The following is a 21,803-nucleotide window of genomic DNA, read 5'->3' on the forward strand; positions in this document are numbered from 1 at the left end:
AATTCAAAGAAATCCAAGACTGGAAGTCTGTTTTCCATACATGAAAAATTACATGATATTTACAACACAAATTCCGTTGTAAGCACCTTTTAAATCCAGTCATATTTTTTGAAAAAAATGTTAAAATTTTACCGAGGAAATAGAGATTTTGTTTTGTCACGAGGCTTTATTGCATGGGTAGCTATGCAATACAGCTTCAGGCGACATGAGTGTATTGCCCTAGACTAGCCAGTATTACACCCGTAGGTATGAAAGAAAACATGATATTCCATGCAGGAAAATTACACAGAGTGACGTTCCATCACCACTGGAGATACTAGTCCCGCACAAACATTATAGGGTATCACATGGTATACTATAAGTAGGCCATTCCTGAAATGCTGTATCCAGGATTGAACACTGTTAAAAGAACATTTCCCTGAATAATAAGATGTTACTGATAACCAAGTCTACAGCACCTGTTAATATTGCTGTAGGGGGTAACTCAGGTGGCCAAGAAACAGATATGATATGGAACTGTGTTCAAGGCCTGCAGGAGAAGACAAGAAAACAACATCCTGTTTAACCTCGCCATTTATCTGTCTTTTTGTAATATCAATTTACCAAAAGACAAAGGATTACCTGGAAACAAAATATAACAATAATTCTGCTATTGACAACTTTATTATTATTAGGCGCTTGTACTTTTAATGTACTATTTAAGTGTACAGCTAACAAATCACATAAATACATTTTACAAATACCGTAGTAGATTTAAAGTTGATTCAGTAAATTGATGTTGACAAATATATATATATACAAATTGTATTTGACATATGTCACTACCACAGATCATATTTATATATAGTACATAACTGTTGATGAGTTCAACTTAATAGATCTGTACAATCAAAGGACTGAAGCTGTACAATATCAATCATTGATAAACCTGTAGCCAGTCCTATAGACAGTCAGTTATCATCGCCAATCAGAATGATTGATATATTATTGAAATGTTTTGTTGATTCTGTCTGATATCGTTTGTAGTGTTGTCTGTCAGCCGCCCCCACACATGCAACAGAAATTATTACACATTGTTTGTACACACTTTGAGGTAGGCTCTGACGCATTATCACTCTCCAAGGCAATAATAATCATATATCAGTACATGTAATTAGAAAGTAAGCTTATTAACTTGGTGGGCAGATAATACTTATACACTGTACATCCCTATAATGATCGACAGCTGTAAACTAAGCTTATTATTGCAGTTTCTTGCCATCTGTCCATAGAAAAAAGTATTTTGGAAAAAAAAAATATCAGAACTTAGACGGTACATTTTACCTTTGAAATCTTAGATGATTAATTAGGTATATTAAATTTAACATTTTCAAATCTGGTCAAGAAATCTTATCCCTCACTAACAAGAGTGGACAAAATATCATATTCAACAACCACTTAATTACAATATTCGCTATAATTAGTGCCACTTCCCCTATAAGTGCCCCTCCCCTTTTCTGAAGAAGAGTTGAAGTATATAAATGCCCCCATCTCATGGATTTAACAATGTTTTACAACATGTGATGTCTCTAACATCAGCATTGTATCCCTTATTACATTAACTTGCAAGTATTTTACATGTGAATCTCGACATGATAATGCGTCTCAAAGGATAATAGACATATACATGTTTATTGTAACAGATTAATGTACCATTAGTACAGAAAGACTTAAAAATGGCTAACTTTTTTTTGTCCACAACTTACATTTTGGTTCATTAAGAAGTGCCCCCCTTTGTTACAATTATTCAAGTGCCCTGGGCACTAATCACGGCGAATACGGTATTACTATGTACATTTATACATATTTTGGTTTGTAGAATAAAACCTTCGCATTTCTTTGTATATTTTGATCATGTTCGTAATGTGTAAGTAGACAGTATCAAGAATATCTTATAATATAATGTAATTGACAGAATGATATTAGGATTGTCTACTATTGTCTACCATTATAAAATTTCCAATTTCCACAAGTTTCACATTTTCCAACGAAACTAATCAAGCCTCCTATGAGCGATTATTTCTATACCCTGTTGTGCTGGCGTAGTGACATTTACCTTTTTAGGAACACATTTCTGTCGGCGTTGAGACCCATTATTGTTGGAGCCATTTGACTTTGAGCTGCGATCACTACTCTGTAGGTTGTACTGCGTGACAAAGTTCCTGGGGTGTATGGTGTCACATGAACAGCACAGTCTTTTGAATGCCAAAGAGAACTCCTTACGAAGCCAGCAGTATACAATCGGGTTCACCATTGAGTTGCTCATGGCTATCAACAATGTAATGTTCTTAATAATCACCATAAAGTTTTCAGCAACACCCAAATACCTCAAAGGTCCTACCATAAGAAATGGGAGCCAGAAAACGAAGAACAGAAATAGAATGAAGGCCATCATCTTAGCCGACTTCGCATCCTTTCTTATCTGTTTATTGTTACAGTCTGTGAACTGTGGCATATTTAAGCATTGGCGATGCCGCCTAGCAACCTTAAAGATCTTGATATACAGGAACATTGACACAAGTAAGCAAATCGCAATTGAAACAAACACGATAAACACAGAGTAAACTCGTGGGAAAATTTTATAGAAATTACAAGTCTGATATTGGTCATAGTTGTTCCAGTAATATGGAATGGTAAAGGTCAAAATGTCATATGTCCACTGACAAATCAGAAAGTGTTTGATTCGTTTATGAGTCACAATCACATGATATTTCAGCGGATGAAGGACAGCCACGTACCTGTCTACAGCGATGGCCACAAGGCTTAGCAACGAAGCACTTGATGAGAACACCACAATCGAGTACTTAGTGATGCAAATGTATTTGTATTTTTCCAACTTTTCATGGTTGAAAAAGAATGCTGTGTACATAGGAAGTGACACAGCTCCCATTATAGAATCAGCAATGCTCAGATTGGCCACAAAAATGTTTGTCTTTGTACGGAGCTTCCGGAACTTCCAGAGTGAAATAAGTACCAGAAAATTACCACAGCAGATACAAGGAATGAGGATAGCGGAGATAATTCCATAGACGATATCAGACATCTCACGCCAAGATTGGTAAAACTGGGTACTGCTGCTGTTACTGGAATCCATGGAAACCTCACTGAATCCTAGATGGCTGTCGTTGTCCATTCTTAATGTTAAAGAAGTCTCATTCATTTGTCTTTCGAGAACATCGAGCTGATCAGAGAGATGTCGTCTGTCTGTTATTTTTTTAATTCAAAATTGTTGCTTTTAATTTCTTTAAATCGGTCAACCTCTTAACTGCAATATACTGTATGTATAAATGCCGAGGTTTTTTTTATTGCGATTCTCCAGGCATGTGAAGAAGTTTTTAATTGTAACGTGTTTGGCTTGTGTTCAGGTTATAAAATGTATTGATTATTTGTACAAATACTTGTCATACATACATCAATGATTTGTTTAATTGATATGTTATATCTGAATGATGACAGACTTGGATAACCAACTCAATTCCGCGTCCGTTAGCCATTCCATTAAACACAGCTCTCAATAATATGATCTGATACACCGGTTTCCCAGCATCCAAATCAGTCCCAATTGACTACGGTGTCTGAGTCTAATCCTCCGAGGAAATGGCAGTGACGTTGTTATCAGGACAAACTTTAATGTGAATAATTCCTGGACAAATCAGGCAAGATTTTTCGATCGTGGTCTGGAATAGAAAATAGGGAAACACTATATAAATCAAAGTATAAAAAAGAATAAGAAATTTCCAACTGTTTCTGCCTTTACCGACTTCTTTATGTATGTATGTAAATGAAGGTTGATAGGATGTATAAAACAGAGAGAGATAACTACGCTTGGTCTTATGGCTTATTTGTTCATGGTAATATGTGTAAAAACCATTCAAAATAAATACCACACTACCATAATGATTATTCTATGGTGAAGGGGGTTATGTAATTTTAGAAAAGATTTCTACCATACATTTGTGACTAAAAAACTGTTCACTCTGAAGCTTCCACAAAGTTTAAGAACTGTTCACTCTGAAGCTTCCACAAAGATTTCTTTCAAGCCATCAGGGTTTTTTCACTGTTAAGATATTTTATATCTTGAAATTTTACTTTGAATAAAAAGTTATTTGATGGCAAACTTTAAAAAAAAAAAAACAATTTAAAGTCAGGTATGATGAAATAAGCCATTTTCCAGGTGAACATATCGTTGTTTCATTCAGATCATATCTATACAAAATCAAGAAGTCTTCTGTAAATGTGGAGATATTTAATTCAACGATAAGGATGATACTAATCTTATCAGTAAATAGATCAGGTGAGCACACCAGTAGAATACTGGAAAACATGTTATATATGTTTCATGGTGTATAACGTCTTGTTATATCATATACTCATTGAGTAACAGACAAAAATCATAAAAAAGAAAGGGATAAAAAGCTATGTGCATAGTGAAATATGCTGAGTGGTTCCCACATTAGAAAACATCAGTTGGAGCATATCAAACGAAAAGGAGTAGATATGATAGGACCAGTATTTGGCCTTAATTTTTCAGGCCGAAAAAAATTAACTCTGATCCCCATCAATTTCATATTAATAAATACTCTCATACTTGCCATTCATCAAAACACAATTTTTTATAACCATGTTTACGATGTGTCCCACCTATGACGTCATCAAATTGATGATTTTCCTCTTCTTGCCAAATTTTGCTAGAAATTCATCATCTTTAGGTTAGAAAAGGCTTGAAATGGATTTGGCCGCCACCTTGGAGCAACTTTACATTTTGCATGGATATGCATAAATACACGATACACAACGTGTGAAAATCTCTTTCTGCTCCACGAAGGCGGCCACATTCATTTATAGAGAAAACCACTCAAAAAGAATGATTTTTCAAGGATTTTTGTGAAAAATGGCTGGAAACTGCATGTTGATGACGTCATAGTGAACATAATTGGCATATGCGGGATATTTTTGAGATGTAATGTGTTAGCAAATGTATTCAGCTGTTATATGGCAAAATATGTTGTTCTTTACTGGAGAATTAATTTTGAGGCCATATTCGAGTCTTAACGTACCTTCTCCTTTGTGTTTTGGTACCTTATTCGACCTAATAAGTACCCACCCAAATTATCTCTGTTTCATTTTGAACTCAAATTTCCTGACTCAAAATTCTTTTAGGAAAGCATTAACGAAAAATTTCTTAAAAGTTTTACAAGATTTTTTAAGTTCTTTAATGCTTTCCTATGGGAAATTATAAGTTCAGGTATTTTCATAAGTTAAGAATGATTGAGAAACTGGGCCCTGGCTGTTTCTATATCTTTCAAGAACACTTTCTTATGACGATTGAAATAATTGCTTGTATTTTTATGCTGTTGAGAAGTATAATAATAGGAAATATGTATAAATATGATAAATAAAGACCACAGTGTAATTAACGACCAAGGGCACCTTCCCTAGGTCTACTACACTGAAAGCAAGACTGTTCAGATATAGAACCAACAAGTGGCAAGCATACAGCGTTCAAAGGAACAAAAAGAATGATTCCTATAAATTCATTTCTAGAAAATTGTGAGCTTATGAATAACAACAGTAATACACAGACATAAAGGCCATGTGGAGACCAATACATTGTCAAAATCACTGTTTTAAACATATATTGTAAATATCTTATAGCAACATTGATGAGGATGGAAAAATCTACTACGTTTTAATCATGAATTTGTTATAAGCATGTACATTATAAACAGCTTTTACTGTAGTAATAGGCCTGTCTTACCTGGTATGGGATCCTGAGTTCCTGAACATGTAATCGTATGTAGACTATTTTATCTTGACTTAATTCCTTGGTATTAGAAATCTACTGAGTACTGGGAGATTTCTTCATCTCATCTTTATATATATCAGCTAGACAACAAAATCATACTTGACACTAAAATATTAGTTGACTTATTACCTAATTGTTTCCACTTGATAATGCCTTTGACATCTCCTGATAATTGCAGATGTTCCAATCTTGTGTTAAATGTGCCTAAGGTGCTAATCCTTGTATTTAGCCATTTACTTTTCTGTGGAAGTATCCTTTTGCACCTTACTGATGTAATGACATGGATTAGAATACACTTAGATGCTGCCCCGATTTCAATTAAACCAGTGATTTAATAGAATGTTGTAATGTGAGGTTATATTCATAATTACACTGACAGCTAAATCTACACACCAGTGTAAAGAAGGAGGCAAAATGGAATTTATAAGTACATTCAACCTTAGCTTTATTAACTGTTACATAAGGTTTTAAGCTGTCAGAGAAATAACTCTTGAAGATTCTGCTATATAGACTTACATTGAAGTAATTTCCTATAAATGATAACTTTACCAACTAGAAATTGAAGTTGTCACCTTCCAACTTTAAAACTGATTTCACTTTGATTATTTATTGGTAACATATTCTAATTTAAGTATCAGCCAGTAAAAGGAAAATTTATGACATAATGTATTAAGAATGATTTATCAAGGCAAGCTGCATCACTTCAAACAATGACCTTTCATACAATACTGTTACAGATCCTTGTCAAGTAAACACAGTATAGATCCCTGGTTACCAACCTGTGTCAAGTGATGAAACACAGTATAGATCCCTAGGTACTCACCTGTCCATTGATGACACACAGAATAGATCCCTAGGTACTCACCTGTCCCGTGATGACACACAGTATAGATCCCTGGTTACCAACCTGTGTCAAGTGATGAAACACAGTATAGATCCCTAGGTACTCACCTGTCCAGTGATGACACACAGTATAGATCCCTAGGTACCCACCTGTCCAGTGATGACACACAGTATAGATCCCTAGGTACTCACCTAGGGATGTAATGTATTAAGAATGATTTATCAAGGCAAGCTGCATCACTTCAAACAATGACCTTTCATACAATACTGTTACAGATCCTTGTCCAGTAAACACAGCATAGATCCCTGGTTACCCACCTGTGTCCAGTGTTGAAACACAGTATAGATCCCTAGGTACTCACCTGTCCATTGATGACACACAGAATAGATCCCTAGGTACTCACCTGTCCCGTGATGACACACAGTATAGATCCCTAGGTACTCACCTAGGGATGTAATGTATTAAGAATGATTTATCAAGGCAAGCTGCATCACTTCAAACAATGACCTTTCATACAATACTGTTACAGATCCTTGTCAAGTAAACACAGTATAGATCCCTGGTTACCCACCTGTGTCCAGTGATGAAACACAGTATAGATCCCTAGGTACTCACCTGTCCATTGATGACACACAGTATAGATCCTTGGGTACTCACCTGTCCAGTGATGACACACAGAATAGATCCCTAGGTACTCACCTGTCCCGTGATGACACACAGTATAGATCCCTGGTTACCCACCTGTCCAGTGATGACACACAGTATAGATCCCTAAGTACCTACCTGTCCAGTGATGAAACACAGTATAGATCCCTGGTTACCCACCTGTGTCCAGTGATGATGACACACAGTATAGATCCCTGGTTACCCACCTGTGTCCAGTGATGAAACACAGTATAGATCCCTAGGTACTCACCTGTCCAGTGATGACACACAGAATAGATCCCCAGGTACCCACCTGTCCAGTGATGAAACACAGTATAGATCCCTGGTTACCCACCTGTGTCCAGTGATGACACACAGTATAGATCCCTGGTTACCCACCTGTCCAGTGATGACACACAGTATAGATCCCTAAGTACCTACCTGTCCAGTGATGAAACACAGTATAGATCCCTGGTTACCCACCTGTGTCCAGTGATGACACACAGTATAGATCCCTGGTTACCCACCTGTGTCCAGTGATGAAACACAGTATAGATCCCTAGGTACTCACCTGTCCCGTGATGACACACAGTATAGATCCCTAGGTACCCACATTTTCAGTGATGACATACAGTATAGATCCCCAGGTACTCACCTGTCCAGTGACCACAGTATAGATCCTAGTATCACTGTCCAGTGATGACACACAGTATAGATCCCTAGGTACTCACCTGTCCATTGATGACACACAGAATAGATCCCCAGGTACCCACCTGTCCAGTGATGACACACAGTATAGATCCCCAGGTACTCACCTGTCCAGTGATGACACACAGTATAGATCCCTAGGTACTCACCTGTCCATTGATGACACACAGTATAGATCCCCATGTAACTCACCTGTCCAGTGATGAAACACAGAATAGATCCCCAGGTACCCACCTGTCCAGTGATGACACACAGTATAGATCCCCAGGTACTCACCTGTCCAGTGATGACACACAGTATAGATCCCTAGGTACTCACCTGTCCATTGATGACACACAGAACAGATCCCCATGTACCCACCTGTCCAGTGATGACACACAGTATAGATCCCTAGGTACTCACCTGTCCAGTGATGACGCACAGAATAGATCCCTAGGTACCTACCTGTCCATTGATGACACACAGAATAGATCCCTAGGTATCACCTGTCCAGTGATGACATACAGTATAGATCCCTAGGTACTCACCTGTCCAGTGATGACACACAGTATAGATCCCTAGGTACCTACCTGTCCATTGATGACACACAGAACAGATCCCCATGTACCCACCTGTCCAGTGATGACACACAGTATAGATCCTTGGGTACCCACCTGTCCCATGATGACACACAGAATAGATCCCTAGGTATCACCTGTCCAGTGATGACACACAGTATAGATCCCTAAGTACTCACCTGTCCAGTGATGACACACAGTATAGATCCCTAAGTACCTACCTGTCCAGTGATGACACACAGTATAGATCCCTAGGTACCAACCTGTCCCGTGATGACACACAGAATAGATCCCTAGGTATCACCTGTCCAGTGATGACACACAGTATAGATCCCTAAGTACTCACCTGTCCAGTGATGACACACAGTATAGATCCCTAAGTACCTACCTGTCCAGTGATGACACACAGTATAGATCCCTAGGTACCTGTCCGTGATGACACCTGTCCACTGTCAGTGATGACACACAGTATAGATCCCTAGGTACTCACCTGTCCAGTGATGACTCGCAGTATAGATCCCTAAGTACTCACCTGTCCAGTGATGAAACACAGTATAGATCCCTGGTTACCCACCTGTGTCCAGTGATGACACACAGTATAGATCCCTGGTTACCCACCTGTGTCCAGTGATGACACACAGTATAGATCCCTAGGTACTCACCTGTCCAGTGATGACACACAGTATAGATCCCTAGGTACTCACCTGTCCAGTGATGAAACACAGTATAGATCCCTGGTTACCCACCTGTGTCCAGTGATGACACACAGTATAGATCCCTGGTTACCCACCTGTCCAGTGATGACACACAGTATAGATCCCTAAGTACCTACCTGTCCAGTGATGAAACACAGTATAGATCCCTGGTTACCCACCTGTGTCCAGTGATGACACACAGTATAGATCCCTGGTTACCCACCTGTGTCCAGTGATGACACACAGTATAGATCCCTAGGTACTCACCTGTCCAGTGATGACACACAGTATAGATCCCTAGGTACTCACCTGTCCAGTGATGACACACAGTATAGATCCCCAGGTACCCACCTGTCCAGTGATGACACACAGTATAGATCCCTAGGTACTCACCTGTCCATGATGACACACAGATAGGGTACCACCTGTCCAGTGATGACACACAGTATAGATCCCTCCCTGTCCAGTGATGACCACAGATAGATCCCTAGTCACCTGTCCAGTGATGACACACAGTATAGATCCCTAGGTACTCACCTGTCCAGTGATGAAACACAGTATAGATCCCCAGGTACCCACCTGTCCAGTGATGACACACAGTATAGATCCCCAGGTACTCACCTGTCCAGTGATGACACACAGTATAGATCCCTAGGTACTCACCTGTCCAGTGATGACACACAGATAGATCCAGATCCCCATGTACCCACCTGTCCAGTGATGACACACAGTATAGATCCCTAGGTACTCACCTGTCCAGTGATGACGCACAGAATAGATCCCTAGGTACCTACCTGTCCATTGATGACACACAGAATAGATCCCTGGGTATCACCTGTCCAGTGATGACACACAGTATAGATCCCTAGGTACTCACCTGTCCAGTGATGACACACAGTATAGATCCCTAGGTACTCACCTGTCCAGTGATGACACACAGAATAGATCCCCATGTACCCACCTGTCCAGTGATGACACACAGTATAGATCCCTAGGTACTCACCTGTCCCATGATGACACACAGAATAGATCCCTAGGTATCACCTGTCCAGTGATGACACACAGTATAGATCCCTAAGTACTCACCTGTCCAGTGATGACACACAGTATAGATCCCTAAGTACCTACCTGTCCAGTGATGACACACAGTATAGATCCCTAGGTACTCACCTGTCCAGTGATGACACACAGTATAGATCCCTAGGTACTCACCTGTCCAGTGATGACACACAGTATAGATCCCTAGGTACTCACCTGTCCAGTGATGACACACAGTATAGATCCCTAGGTACCCACCTGTCCAGTGATGACACACAGTATAGATCCCTAGGTATCACCTGTCCAGTGATGACACACAGTATAGATCCCTAGGTACTCACCTGTCCAGTGATGACACACAGTATAGATCCCTAGGTACTCACCTGTCCAGTGATGACACACAGTATAGATCCCTAGGTACTCACCTGTCCAGTGATGACACACAGTAAAGATCCCTAGGTACCCACCTGTCCAGTGATGACACACAGTATAGATCCCTAGGTACTCACCTGTCCAGTGATGACACACAGTATAGATCCCTAGGTACCCACCTGTCCAGTGATGACACACAGTATAGATCCCTAGGTACTCACCTGTCCAGTGATGACACACAGTATAGATCCCTGGGTACTCACCTGTCCAGTGATGACACACAGTATAGATCCCTAGGTACTCACCTGTCCAGTGATGACACACAGTATAGATCCCTGGGTACTCACCTGTCCAGTGATGACACACAGTATAGATCCCTAGGTACCCACCTGTCCAGTGATGACACACAGTATAGATCCCTAGGTACTCACCTGTCCAGTGATGACACACAGTATAGATCCCTAGGTACCCACCTGTCCAGTGATGACACACAGTATAGATCCCTAGGTACTCACCTGTCCAGTGATGACACACAGTATAGATCCCTAGGTACCAACCTGTCCCGTGATGACACACAGAATAGATCCCTAGGTATCACCTGTCCAGTGATGACACACAGTATAGATCCCTAGGTACTCACCAGTCCAGTGATGACACACAGTATAGATCCCTAGGTACCTACCTGTCCAATGATGACACACAGTATAGATCCCTGGGGTACCCACATTTTCAGTGATGACATACAGTATAGATCCCTAGGTACCCACCTGTCCAGTGATGACACACAGTATAGATCCCTAGGTACCTACCTGTCCAGTGATGACACACAGTATAGATCCCTGGGTACCCACATTTTCAGTGATGACATACAGTTTAGATCCCTAGGTACCCACCTGTCCAGTGATGACACACAGTATAGATCCTTGGGTACTCACCTGTCCAGTGATGACATACAGTATAGATCCCTAGGTATACCACCTGTCCAGTGATGACATACAGTATAGATCCTTAGGTACCCACCTGTCCAGTGATGACACACAGTATAGATCCTTGGGTACTCACCTGTCCAGTGATGACATACAGTATAGATCCCTAGGTACTCACCTGTCCAGTGATGACATACAGTATAGATCCTTGGGTACTCACCTGTCCAGTGATGACATACAGTATAGATCCCTAGGTACCCACCTGTCCAGTGATGACACACAGTATAGATCCTTGGGTACTCACCTGTCCAGTGATGACATACAGTATAGATCCTTGGGTACTCACCTGTCCAGTGATGACATACAGTATAGATCCTTGGGTACTCACCTGTCCAGTGATGACATACAGTATAGATCCTTGGGTACTCACCTGTCCAGTGATGACACACAGTATAGATCCTTGGGTACTCACCTGTCCAGTGATGACATACAGTATAGATCCCTAGGTACCCACCTGTCCAGTGATGACATACAGTATAGATCCTTGGGTACTCACCTGTCCAGTGATGACATACAGTATAGATCCTTGGGTACTCACCTGTCCAGTGATGACATACAGTATAGATCCCTGGGTACCCACCTGTCCAGTGATGACATACAGTATAGATCCTTGGGTACTCACCTGTCCAGTGATGACATACAGTATAGATCCTTGGGTACTCACCTGTCCAGTGATGACATACAGTATAGATCCTTGGGTACTCACCTGTCCAGTGATGACATACAGTATAGATCCTTGGGTACTCACCTGTCTAGTGATGACATACAGTATAGATCCTTGGGTACTCACCTGTCCAGTGATGACATACAGTATAGATCCTTGGGTACTCACCTGTCCAGTGGTGACATACAGTATAGATCCCTAGGTACCTACCTGTCCAGTGATGACATACAGTATAGATCCTTGGGTACTCACCTGTCCAGTGATGACATACAGTATAGTTCCCTGGGTACCCACATTTTCAGTGATGACACACAATATAGATCCCTGTAAATGATTTTCCTTCTCTTTTACTACATGTTTTCAAAGTTTTCCTCCTATTATTAATAATGCAGTTCTATTTGAAAGATCCAGCTTTTGGTCATGTTCATTAGACATCATATTAAATTGATGGTGGAAATAAAAAGTCTGGCATAGGTTGGAATTCACATCTTCCATATTCACATGCTATGATATATCCATCATTTGTAACATTTTAAAAGTATCATTAATCAATATCCCTTTTAAGAAAAGTTTATGCTTTTAATTGTTAGTTACAAAAGGTTCTGGTCAATTCTAGCTGTGTCTCGCTCATTGATTAAGGTATGGATTCAAATTCAGTCCCTCAGAATATCCATTTTAAAGTCATAAAATTTGTGATAGAATTTACTGGGTGGCTATAAACTTGTTACTTTACAGAACTTTGAAATGGGTTACAGGTGTCAGGTGTATGGTTACGGAATCAAGAACGTCAGAGTTACAGCTCTAGCATTTGTTGAAATTGACTTTCTTCTTTGTCTAGAAATCATTTGCATCACCGTTAGCCAAGAAGAACTTTATGGAAAATATTGTTGGTTTTAAGATCTTTCACACAGAATTCATTACAATATCTTTATACACGAATTGCACATGCAGCATACAAATAAACTGGTATTAACCTTATATGCTGCAATTTCAAATCCTGAGTTGATGTTATTTTGGCAATAATTGAATTTAGAAAATCCACCATCAAAGATTGTGTATAAATCACCATTGTCATTTTCCAACGACGGTAATATAAAGTCAAAAAGATATAAAAGTTAAAACAGCACTGAAAATGTTTAAAAGCAGACATATTCTTACAGATGATAAAATCAAAGTCTTAAACACTGAAATGATTGAGAAGCAGACAAATTCTTACAGTTCCTATGCTCTCTGTCTTCTTTCTAGCTACCGTAGAAAAACGATGAGAAATATGGTCGTAGAAAAACGATGAAAAATATGGTCGTTACATCTTAAGAATCAGATCCGTGTCTTTTGTTTTGTTATTGTGACCTTGAGCACGTTTCACACTTCTTCAACACTTAATATAAACACATTGATTAGTTCTTTTAAGTCCCTGTTGAAGTCCATTGATCTCTGATAACTGTAACTTAGAAAAGGTTAAGAACCATGGTCGTAGTTTCATCAGATGTTGTCAGACGTTGTCAGATTGTTCTACTTTTGAATGGCCTTCAACATGCTCCCTACCTCTTCAACACTTGAATCATGTTGGACTGTCGACTGAAGATTAATGGAGAACGTGACTAAGGAGAACTTTAGGGGGAAGAATTTTAATTGTTACATAATAGGGCGTTTAGGATTCAGGGGGTATGGATTTATACCCAAAACACCAGGTAGATTGATGTGGCTGCATATCACAATGATTAACCTTTCATACCGATTTGAATTCATCATCTTCATATCGTCCAATCAACACTCTAGTAATAAATTGGTGAGGTCACAGCACGGCATTGCATGAACCAACCTCTGTCGGGACTTAGATCTGTGGGATTGATTATATATGGTGGACCTGGCTGTTTGAACTACTACTTAATTCCACCTGATAAACACCCAGGGAAGTTACAAGATTCTATTTATCGCAAAAATGATATTTATGAGATCAGAAGCAAATACTTTTTTGTTTCATCCTTAAACAGGTGAAATCCAGCTCAGATATCCATCTACAGACAATTATTGAACTGATTGATAATCATAGAGCTGGGTACTCTTTAAGATGTGCCTTTAAATTCTAGAGGGTCTTGGGTTCAAACCTCTTTCTGTTCCATACATTTTCTCTACATTTTCTTCTAATATAGAAGTTGCAAGCTTGCGTTCCCATGTTTCCAGGATATGGTACTTTTTGCCGAGATATATCCAAACTATGGTTATAAATAGTTGTGTATCTTGGAGGGCCAATACTTGTAAAGGGATAAAAGCAAATATGTGGTTGTTTGAGTTATGAAGTAGGTTGATTGACAGTGACTGTGCAGGTCGTTTGCTGAATAGATTATTCAAAATATTAAAATGGAAAAACATGGGTGGTTATTAGTTCATATAAGGTAAATTGCACCTATAAATTTTGGGTATCTGTATGATGCAATATGCTAATAAGGTGTAGTTGATTTGCTATGAATATTTATAGGAATGGATCAAAACAATAGACCTCCTGTTGATAAATACCATGGTATTGTCAACATGTTATCATGTCAACTGCTGTGGAAAAATCTCATTGGCTGTTACGGTATTGAGTCACGTTTTCTTATTTAAATGTACTTTTAACATTTATAAATAGTAACAGTCTGAGGTGTGCTTTAACTCCAAACTTTATGACCCCATCCTGTTAGCTGATGACAAATGTACAGCCTAATGCACAGTTTGGAGGGAAAGTACATTTTATTTTTGGGGTTTATGCCTGCATTTATATCATAACGGTTACACAATTTTCAGATACACATATAGAGCTGTCCCTATTGGTCAATCCTCCAAAGGTTAAGGACAGTCCCTATTGGTCAATCCTCCAAAGGTTAAGGACATTCTATTTTTTTTTAAAGCTGAATACTTCAGCATGAGTGATGTACTTTTGAGTCGAGGTGATGGTGCCAGTAGGAAACATCCCTGTAAGTACGTACCTTGCCATGTTGAGATTGGACGTTATATACAGGAGACAGAACTTGAATAGCATTCACTGTAAGTTGAATGTTAAAAGTCTGAATCCGACAAATTTCACAGAAACACTGACGGACAGAAACGCTATCTGAATGGGCAGTAATGGTGCCGGCGCGTTTGGCACAGGAGACCCTTATAAGGGATACAGTGTTAGGACAGATTGCATGTCATGTCAGTTTATATCCAATTCCTGAATAAATCTCCATCATTTGGAAAAACAAATTTGCATTTCAGATATGATTAAAAATCTATAACGTCTGCTCCAATAGATAAGGCCTGTTGATCATATCTGAGAGATTTCCTGTAAACCACAAGTGATTTATACGTAACATCCAATTGAAATGGTGAAATATGAAGGAATTTACATGTTTTTATTTGGTTTCATCAATTGCTTCAAAATTCAGTCAGTAATCTAGAGGATATTTTAAGCTGAAGTACATGTATAGTGTTCTAGCTTCACATAGCTACCTTTACATTTATGGTGTTATTATCCCCCGCCCAACGAAGTTGGCAGGGGATATACAAATGGGTTCCGTCTGCCGTCTGTCCTTCCGTCCTTCCATCCGTCTGTCCGTCCGTACCAATGGTTTCCGGAACATAACTCTAAAACCAGTAGAGATATTTCCACGAAACTTCATAGACACATTGGTCTTATGGTCTAGTAGTGCCTTTTGCTATTTTAAGGTTTTCACTTTTTGTACTTTTTTCTGTAATCATTGAAACGTCGCTGAAAATGGCAGATTTTTGTGTAAGAATCGTTTCCGGAGCACAACTCTAAAACCAGCAGAGATATTTCCATGAAACTTCATAGACACATTGTTCTTATGGTCTTTTGCTATATTAAGGTTTTCTCTTTTTGTGCTTTTTTCTGTAACCATAGAAACATTGCTGAAAATATCATATTTTTGGAGCAGGTTCATTTCCATAGCATAACTCTAAAACCAGCAGAGATATTTCCACGAAACTTCATAGACACATTCTTTTTAGGCCCTTCATGACACTGTCATTGTACTAGTTATAAACAGGTTAATAGTTTTTCACCTATATGCTTCACATTCATAAAACTATTCACCTTGCTGTATCTGCCCTTACCAGAAAAGAAAGAAAAACATTTGGATTATATTCGTGGCAGTGTTATTTGGTGGATGAAAGAAAATACAAATTTAAAACTGCAGTCAAATTTGAATTATATATGTATCTTAAGACATTAGACAACACAGACCTTGAATTTAATACTGCGTAGAGTAAAATATTTTTTAAAAAACGGGAAAATTATCGCCAACAAATATCAAGGCTGTATACCTGATTCAAAAATTGCAGCCCCGCTCTACTTGAATTATACTCCATCTTTCTTTAGCTCAACTTCCTTTTTCCTGTTTTTTTCATACAAATAAGTCTCCACAATCAAACTTACTTCAGCTTTGATATCTCCATTGGCGGGGGATCTGAATGACTATGTCCTTGTATAATAAAAATTCTGTGTATCATAAGTTGATAATAATAATATACTGTAGGCAAACCAATGAGATACTGACAGTAACTTATCACAACATGCAGGATAATTAATGCTGTATAATCTGATACCAAAAGTAAGAAAAAAAAGAATTAAAAGGATTTTGTTGGAATTGTTTTGCTCTTGGAATAGGTTTAATTGAAACACTTTAGCGACAATGAGGTCTCTAAACAAAATTAGGTTGTTGTGTCCGTGTTGTGTATTCTGTCAATGTCAATGGTTTAGTCAATGTACTTTCTATTTCCTATGATGATCACATTTAAGGATGTTGTGTTGCTGATCAAGAGTGTATCTGTTTTCTCAGTACACATCCCTTTGATGTAGCCTCTTTGTTTTAGACCTGTTATCAGTAATGGCAATGATGATTCATACAGTACTTGTCAGTTTTGATGATGATTGATTTTCACAAGTTAAATGGACACTTTATCCACAGGCTTATGATTCTAAGTTATACTGAGACACCTCTATATGTATATTACCGTATATATGTCTGTATAACGATCAAATCAAACTCCTATGCTGTATCCAAAGGTTGTTTGATTACGGTCACATGTTACACTGTGATAATACATTTTTTACACCTTAGCTATAGTAATATATAGATGATAAAAACCTGTAAGGTGATAAGTGCCCATCTCCCATAATTGACCGATCTCCAGGCAGTAGGTAGCCACACCTCGTGCCCTCACATTCAATATCATAGCAAATGTTGTAGCATACACAATACAAAATGCAAAGTCACATGTGGTACCCATACGGTTTGATTGACAGCTGGCAAACCCTCAATTCTGACAAAAGTGGGACTGAACAGGTCAGTCATATATGACAGCATAGCTCAACCAACTAGTGTTTGAAGGTCTTTGGTTCGAAATCTAGTCTTGCACACAAAGTTTTCCACATTTGAACTAAAATTTGATTGCACTAAAATAAGTACATTTACAGTTTACATAACACACAAATGTTTTATGTTCTCTTGTTGACCATCTTATGTTTTGCCTGAATCAAGGGGTTGTTGTAAGAAAACAAAATCCTGTTACACATGTAATTGCATGAATAATGAGAGATTATACAGACTATAAGATACTGCATTCATGTACTATTATAACCTTCATAACATCTGAGTACAACTGTACACAGTCACTGTCACACAACACTTAAAGGTCAAAGTTCTCTTACGACTCTTTTTGAAATAAAAAAGTGTTGTGTACAAGATATCGTGTCAATATACTCTTAGAAACACTTTGTTCCTGTAAGTTACAGCTCTTTCCATCAGGAGTAGCATGTGTATGTCTTGTTGATAAAAGTCATCAATAACACATGCACAACCTTTTGCTGAATTCAACAGTTATTGTTTTGTTCATTTTTTTTTACAATGTAGGTATGTTTGTTTTACAGATTGGGTCAGATATCTTAAAGCTATGCCTAAAGGAACTGTATGTCTACCGGTTCATGCAGACAGATCCCAACTGGTCCAACTTTATGTACCAACCAGATACAGGCAAGGTAAGGCTAATTATCTCCCCTAGTAAATGGTCAAATTTTGATTAATGAATTCTTCATTTAAGAATATGAGAGAAAAAATTCAAATCAAAAGATGATGTTCCAAGCTGTAGAGAGGGTACAAAAAGGAGCATGCAATACATGCATTGTATGAAATATTGTTTCTGTTAGCTGATATTGGTTCTGATAGTCAATGTTGACTTATTTATTATGCCATGCTTTACTGTGTGCTCAAGTTTGAAGCCCAGTTGGGCAGTTGCTAGATGGATTTTCTTTGGAAACTCAGGCTTTCCTCCACAATCAAACTCAGAGATGTAGTTGTTGTAGCTGTTAGTGTAAACAGTAAACAAATATTTTGTACAGTCAGCAATTCTAAGAAGGGTTGTCATGGCACAGGAGTGGAAACACAATCACTATCAGTAATCTACACATGTTTTGTTTGAATAAATCATAAAATATGAAGCCTGACATTCTGATTGAATGATGTTGTTTTGTAATATTTTTGTACTGATGTGTATTAGAGTTTCGATTTTATAATTGAATAATGTTGTTTTGACCAGATTGTACTGCTGGACTTCGGAGCAAGTCGTGAGTTTGATAAGAAATTTGTGGATGGTTACATCAAGATAATCCGTGCTGCCGCTGATCAGGATCTGGAGGGTATTCTCAAACACTCTGTGGAAGTGGGCTTCCTGACGGGCCATGAGAGCAAGGTAACAACATAATCTTCATTGGCTTAGTTAATTAACAGGGTCACCTCTGTATGTAAACATGTAGATGGTCAGCATTAACATTGTAAGGGGAGCAACGCATTGGGGCCCGGAGGATTAGCTATCTCCATCCTATGTATGTGGATTAGCTATCTCCATCCTATGTATGTGGATTAGCTATCTTCATCCTATGTATGTGGATTAGCTATCTACATCCTATGTACCATGTATGTGGATTACCTATCTACATCCTATGTATGTGGATTAGCTATCTCCATCCTATGTATGTGGATTAGCTATCTCCATCCTATGTATGTGGATTAGCTATCTCCATCCTATGTATGTGGATTAGCTATCTCCATCCTATGTATGTGGATTAGCTATCTCCATCCTATGTACCATGTATGTGGATTAGCTATCTACATCCTATGTACCATGTATGTGGATTAGCTATCTACATCCTATGTACCATGTATGTGGATTAGCTATCTACATCCTATGTATGTGGATTAGCTATCTCCATCCTATGTATGTGGATTAGCTATCTACATCCTATGTATGTGGATTAGCTATCTACATCCTATGTACCATGTATGTAGATTAGCTATCTACATCCTATGTATGTGGATTAGCTATCTCCATCCTATGTATGTGGATTAGCTATCTACATCCTATGTATCATGTATGTGGATTAGCTATCTACATCCTATGTACCATGTATGTGGATTAGCTATCTCCATCCTATGTATGTGGATTAGCTATCTACATCCTATGTAATGTAGATTAGCTATCTCCATCCTATGTATGTGGATTAGCTATCTACATCCATGTATGTGGATTAGCTATCTACATCCTATGTATGTGGATTAGCTATCTACATCCTATGTATGTGGATTAGCTATCCATCCTATGTATGTGGATTAGCTATCTACATCCTATGTATGTGGATTAGCTATCTCCATCCTATGTATGTGGATTAGCTATCTCCATCCTATGTATGTGGATTAGCTATTGCCATCCTAAGTATGTGGATTAGCTATCTACATCCTATGTATGTGGATTAACTATTCCATCCTATGTATGTGGATTAGCTATTGCCATCCTAAGTATGTGGATTAGCTATCTACATCCTATGTATGTGGATTAGCTATTGCCATCCTAAGTATGTGGATTAGCTATCTCCATCCTATGTATGTGGATTAGCTATCTCCATCCTATGTATGTGGATTAGCTATTGCCATCCTAAGTATGTGGATTAGCTATCTCCATCCTATGTATGTGGATTAGCTATCTACATCCTATGTATCATGTATGTGGATTAGCTATCTCCATCCTATGTATGTGGATTAGCTATCTCCATCCTATGTATGTGGATTAGCTATCTACATCTATGTATGTGGATTAGCTATCCATCCTATGTATGTGGATTAGCTATCTACATCCTATGTACCATGTATGTGGATTAGCTATCTCCATCCTATGTATGTGGATTAGCTATCTCCATCCTATGTATGTGGATTAGCTATCTCCATCCTATGTATGTGGATTAGCTATCTACATCCTATGTACCATGTATGTGGATTAGCTATCTACATCCTATGTATGTGGATTAGCTATCTACATCCATCCTATGTATGTATGTGGATTAGCTATCTACATCCTATGTATGTGGATGTGTATGTGATTAGCTATCTACATCCTATGTACATGTATGTGGATTAGCTATCTCCATCCTATGTATGTGGATTAGCTATCTACATCCTATGTACATGTATGTGGATTAGCTATCTCCATCCTATGTATGTGTGGATTAGCTATCTACATCCTATGTATGTGGATTAGCTATCTCCATCCTATGTATGTGGATTAGCTATCTACCATCTATGTATGTGGATTAGCTATCTCCATCCTATGTATGTGGATTAGCTATCTCCATCCTATGTATGTGGATTAGCTATCTCCATCCTATGTATGTGGATTAGCTATCTCCATCCTATGTATGTGATTAGCTATCTCCATCCTATGTATGTGGATTTCTATTCATCCTATGTATGTGGATTAGCTATCTCCATCCTATGTATGTGGATTAGCTATCTCCATCCTATGTATGTGATTAGCTATCTCCATCCTATGTATGTGGATTAGCTATCTCCATCCTATGTATGTGGATTAGCTATCTCCATCCTATGTATGTGGATTAGCTATCTCCATCCTATGTATGTGGATTAGCTATCTCCATCTATGTATGGATTAGCTATCTCCATCTATGTATGTGGATTAGCTATCTCCATCCTATGTATATGATTAGTTATCTCCATCCTATGTATGTGGATTAGCTATCTCCATCCTATGTATGTGGATTAGCTATCTCCATCCTATGTATGTGGATTAGCTATCTCCATCCTATGTATGTGGATTGTTTAATTTACATGTATGTGGATTAGCTATTGCCATCCTAAGTATGTGGGAGTAGGTATCACCATCATATGTATATGATTGGTTATCTACATCCTATGTATGTGGATTAGTGATTTCCATCCATGTAATGATATATATGGATAAGTGATTTCCATACTATGTAAGTGGATTAGCTATCTCCATTCTATGTAAGTGATAGTTGCTGACTTCCATCCTATGTATGTGGATTAGCTATCTCCATCCTATGTATATGATTAGTTATCTCCATCCTATGTATGTGGATTAGCTATCTCCATCCCATGTAT

The 21,803-nt window shown here is 38.4% G+C and overlaps 2 protein-coding genes across 9 annotated transcripts in view; one reads left to right on the forward strand and one right to left on the reverse strand.

Annotated features, from left to right (window-relative positions):
• LOC138318471 (atypical kinase COQ8B, mitochondrial-like) overlaps positions 1-21,803 on the forward strand; it is an 85,737-nt gene that overhangs the window by 62,594 nt on the left and 1,340 nt on the right. For all 3 annotated transcript variants that reach the window (XM_069260841.1, XM_069260843.1, XM_069260842.1), the window contains exons 12-13: positions 18,266-18,373; positions 18,931-19,083. In XM_069260841.1, the coding sequence (XP_069116942.1) occupies positions 18,266-18,373; positions 18,931-19,083 (261 nt within the window). The remainder of the gene's footprint in view (positions 1-18,265; positions 18,374-18,930; positions 19,084-21,803) is intronic.
• Positions 1,027-14,079, reverse strand: LOC138318472 (adenosine receptor A3-like). Of its 6 annotated transcripts, XM_069260845.1 has the most exons (4): positions 13,571-14,079; positions 12,607-12,678; positions 5,798-6,112; positions 1,027-3,716 (listed from the first exon to the last, which is right to left on the reverse strand). In XM_069260845.1, exon 4 carries the CDS (start codon positions 3,197-3,199, stop codon positions 2,033-2,035), a length of 1,167 nt encoding a protein of 388 aa, XP_069116946.1. In that variant the 5' UTR covers positions 3,200-3,716; positions 5,798-6,112; positions 12,607-12,678; positions 13,571-14,079; the 3' UTR covers positions 1,027-2,032. The 6 variants fall into 6 exon arrangements, with proteins under 6 accessions (XP_069116946.1, XP_069116947.1, XP_069116948.1 ...); XM_069260846.1 differs by lacking the exon at positions 5,798-6,112; XM_069260847.1 differs by lacking the exons at positions 5,798-6,112; positions 12,607-12,678.

This window comes from Argopecten irradians, chromosome 3 (assembly GCF_041381155.1).
Source record: "Argopecten irradians isolate NY chromosome 3, Ai_NY, whole genome shotgun sequence".
Taxonomy (NCBI): Eukaryota; Metazoa; Mollusca; class Bivalvia; order Pectinida; family Pectinidae; genus Argopecten; species Argopecten irradians.

Coding starts and splice junctions, on each gene's coding strand:
- LOC138318472 (XM_069260847.1), bottom strand. CDS start 3,199: ATGAATGAGACTTCTTTAACATTAAGAATGGACAACGACAGCCATCTA.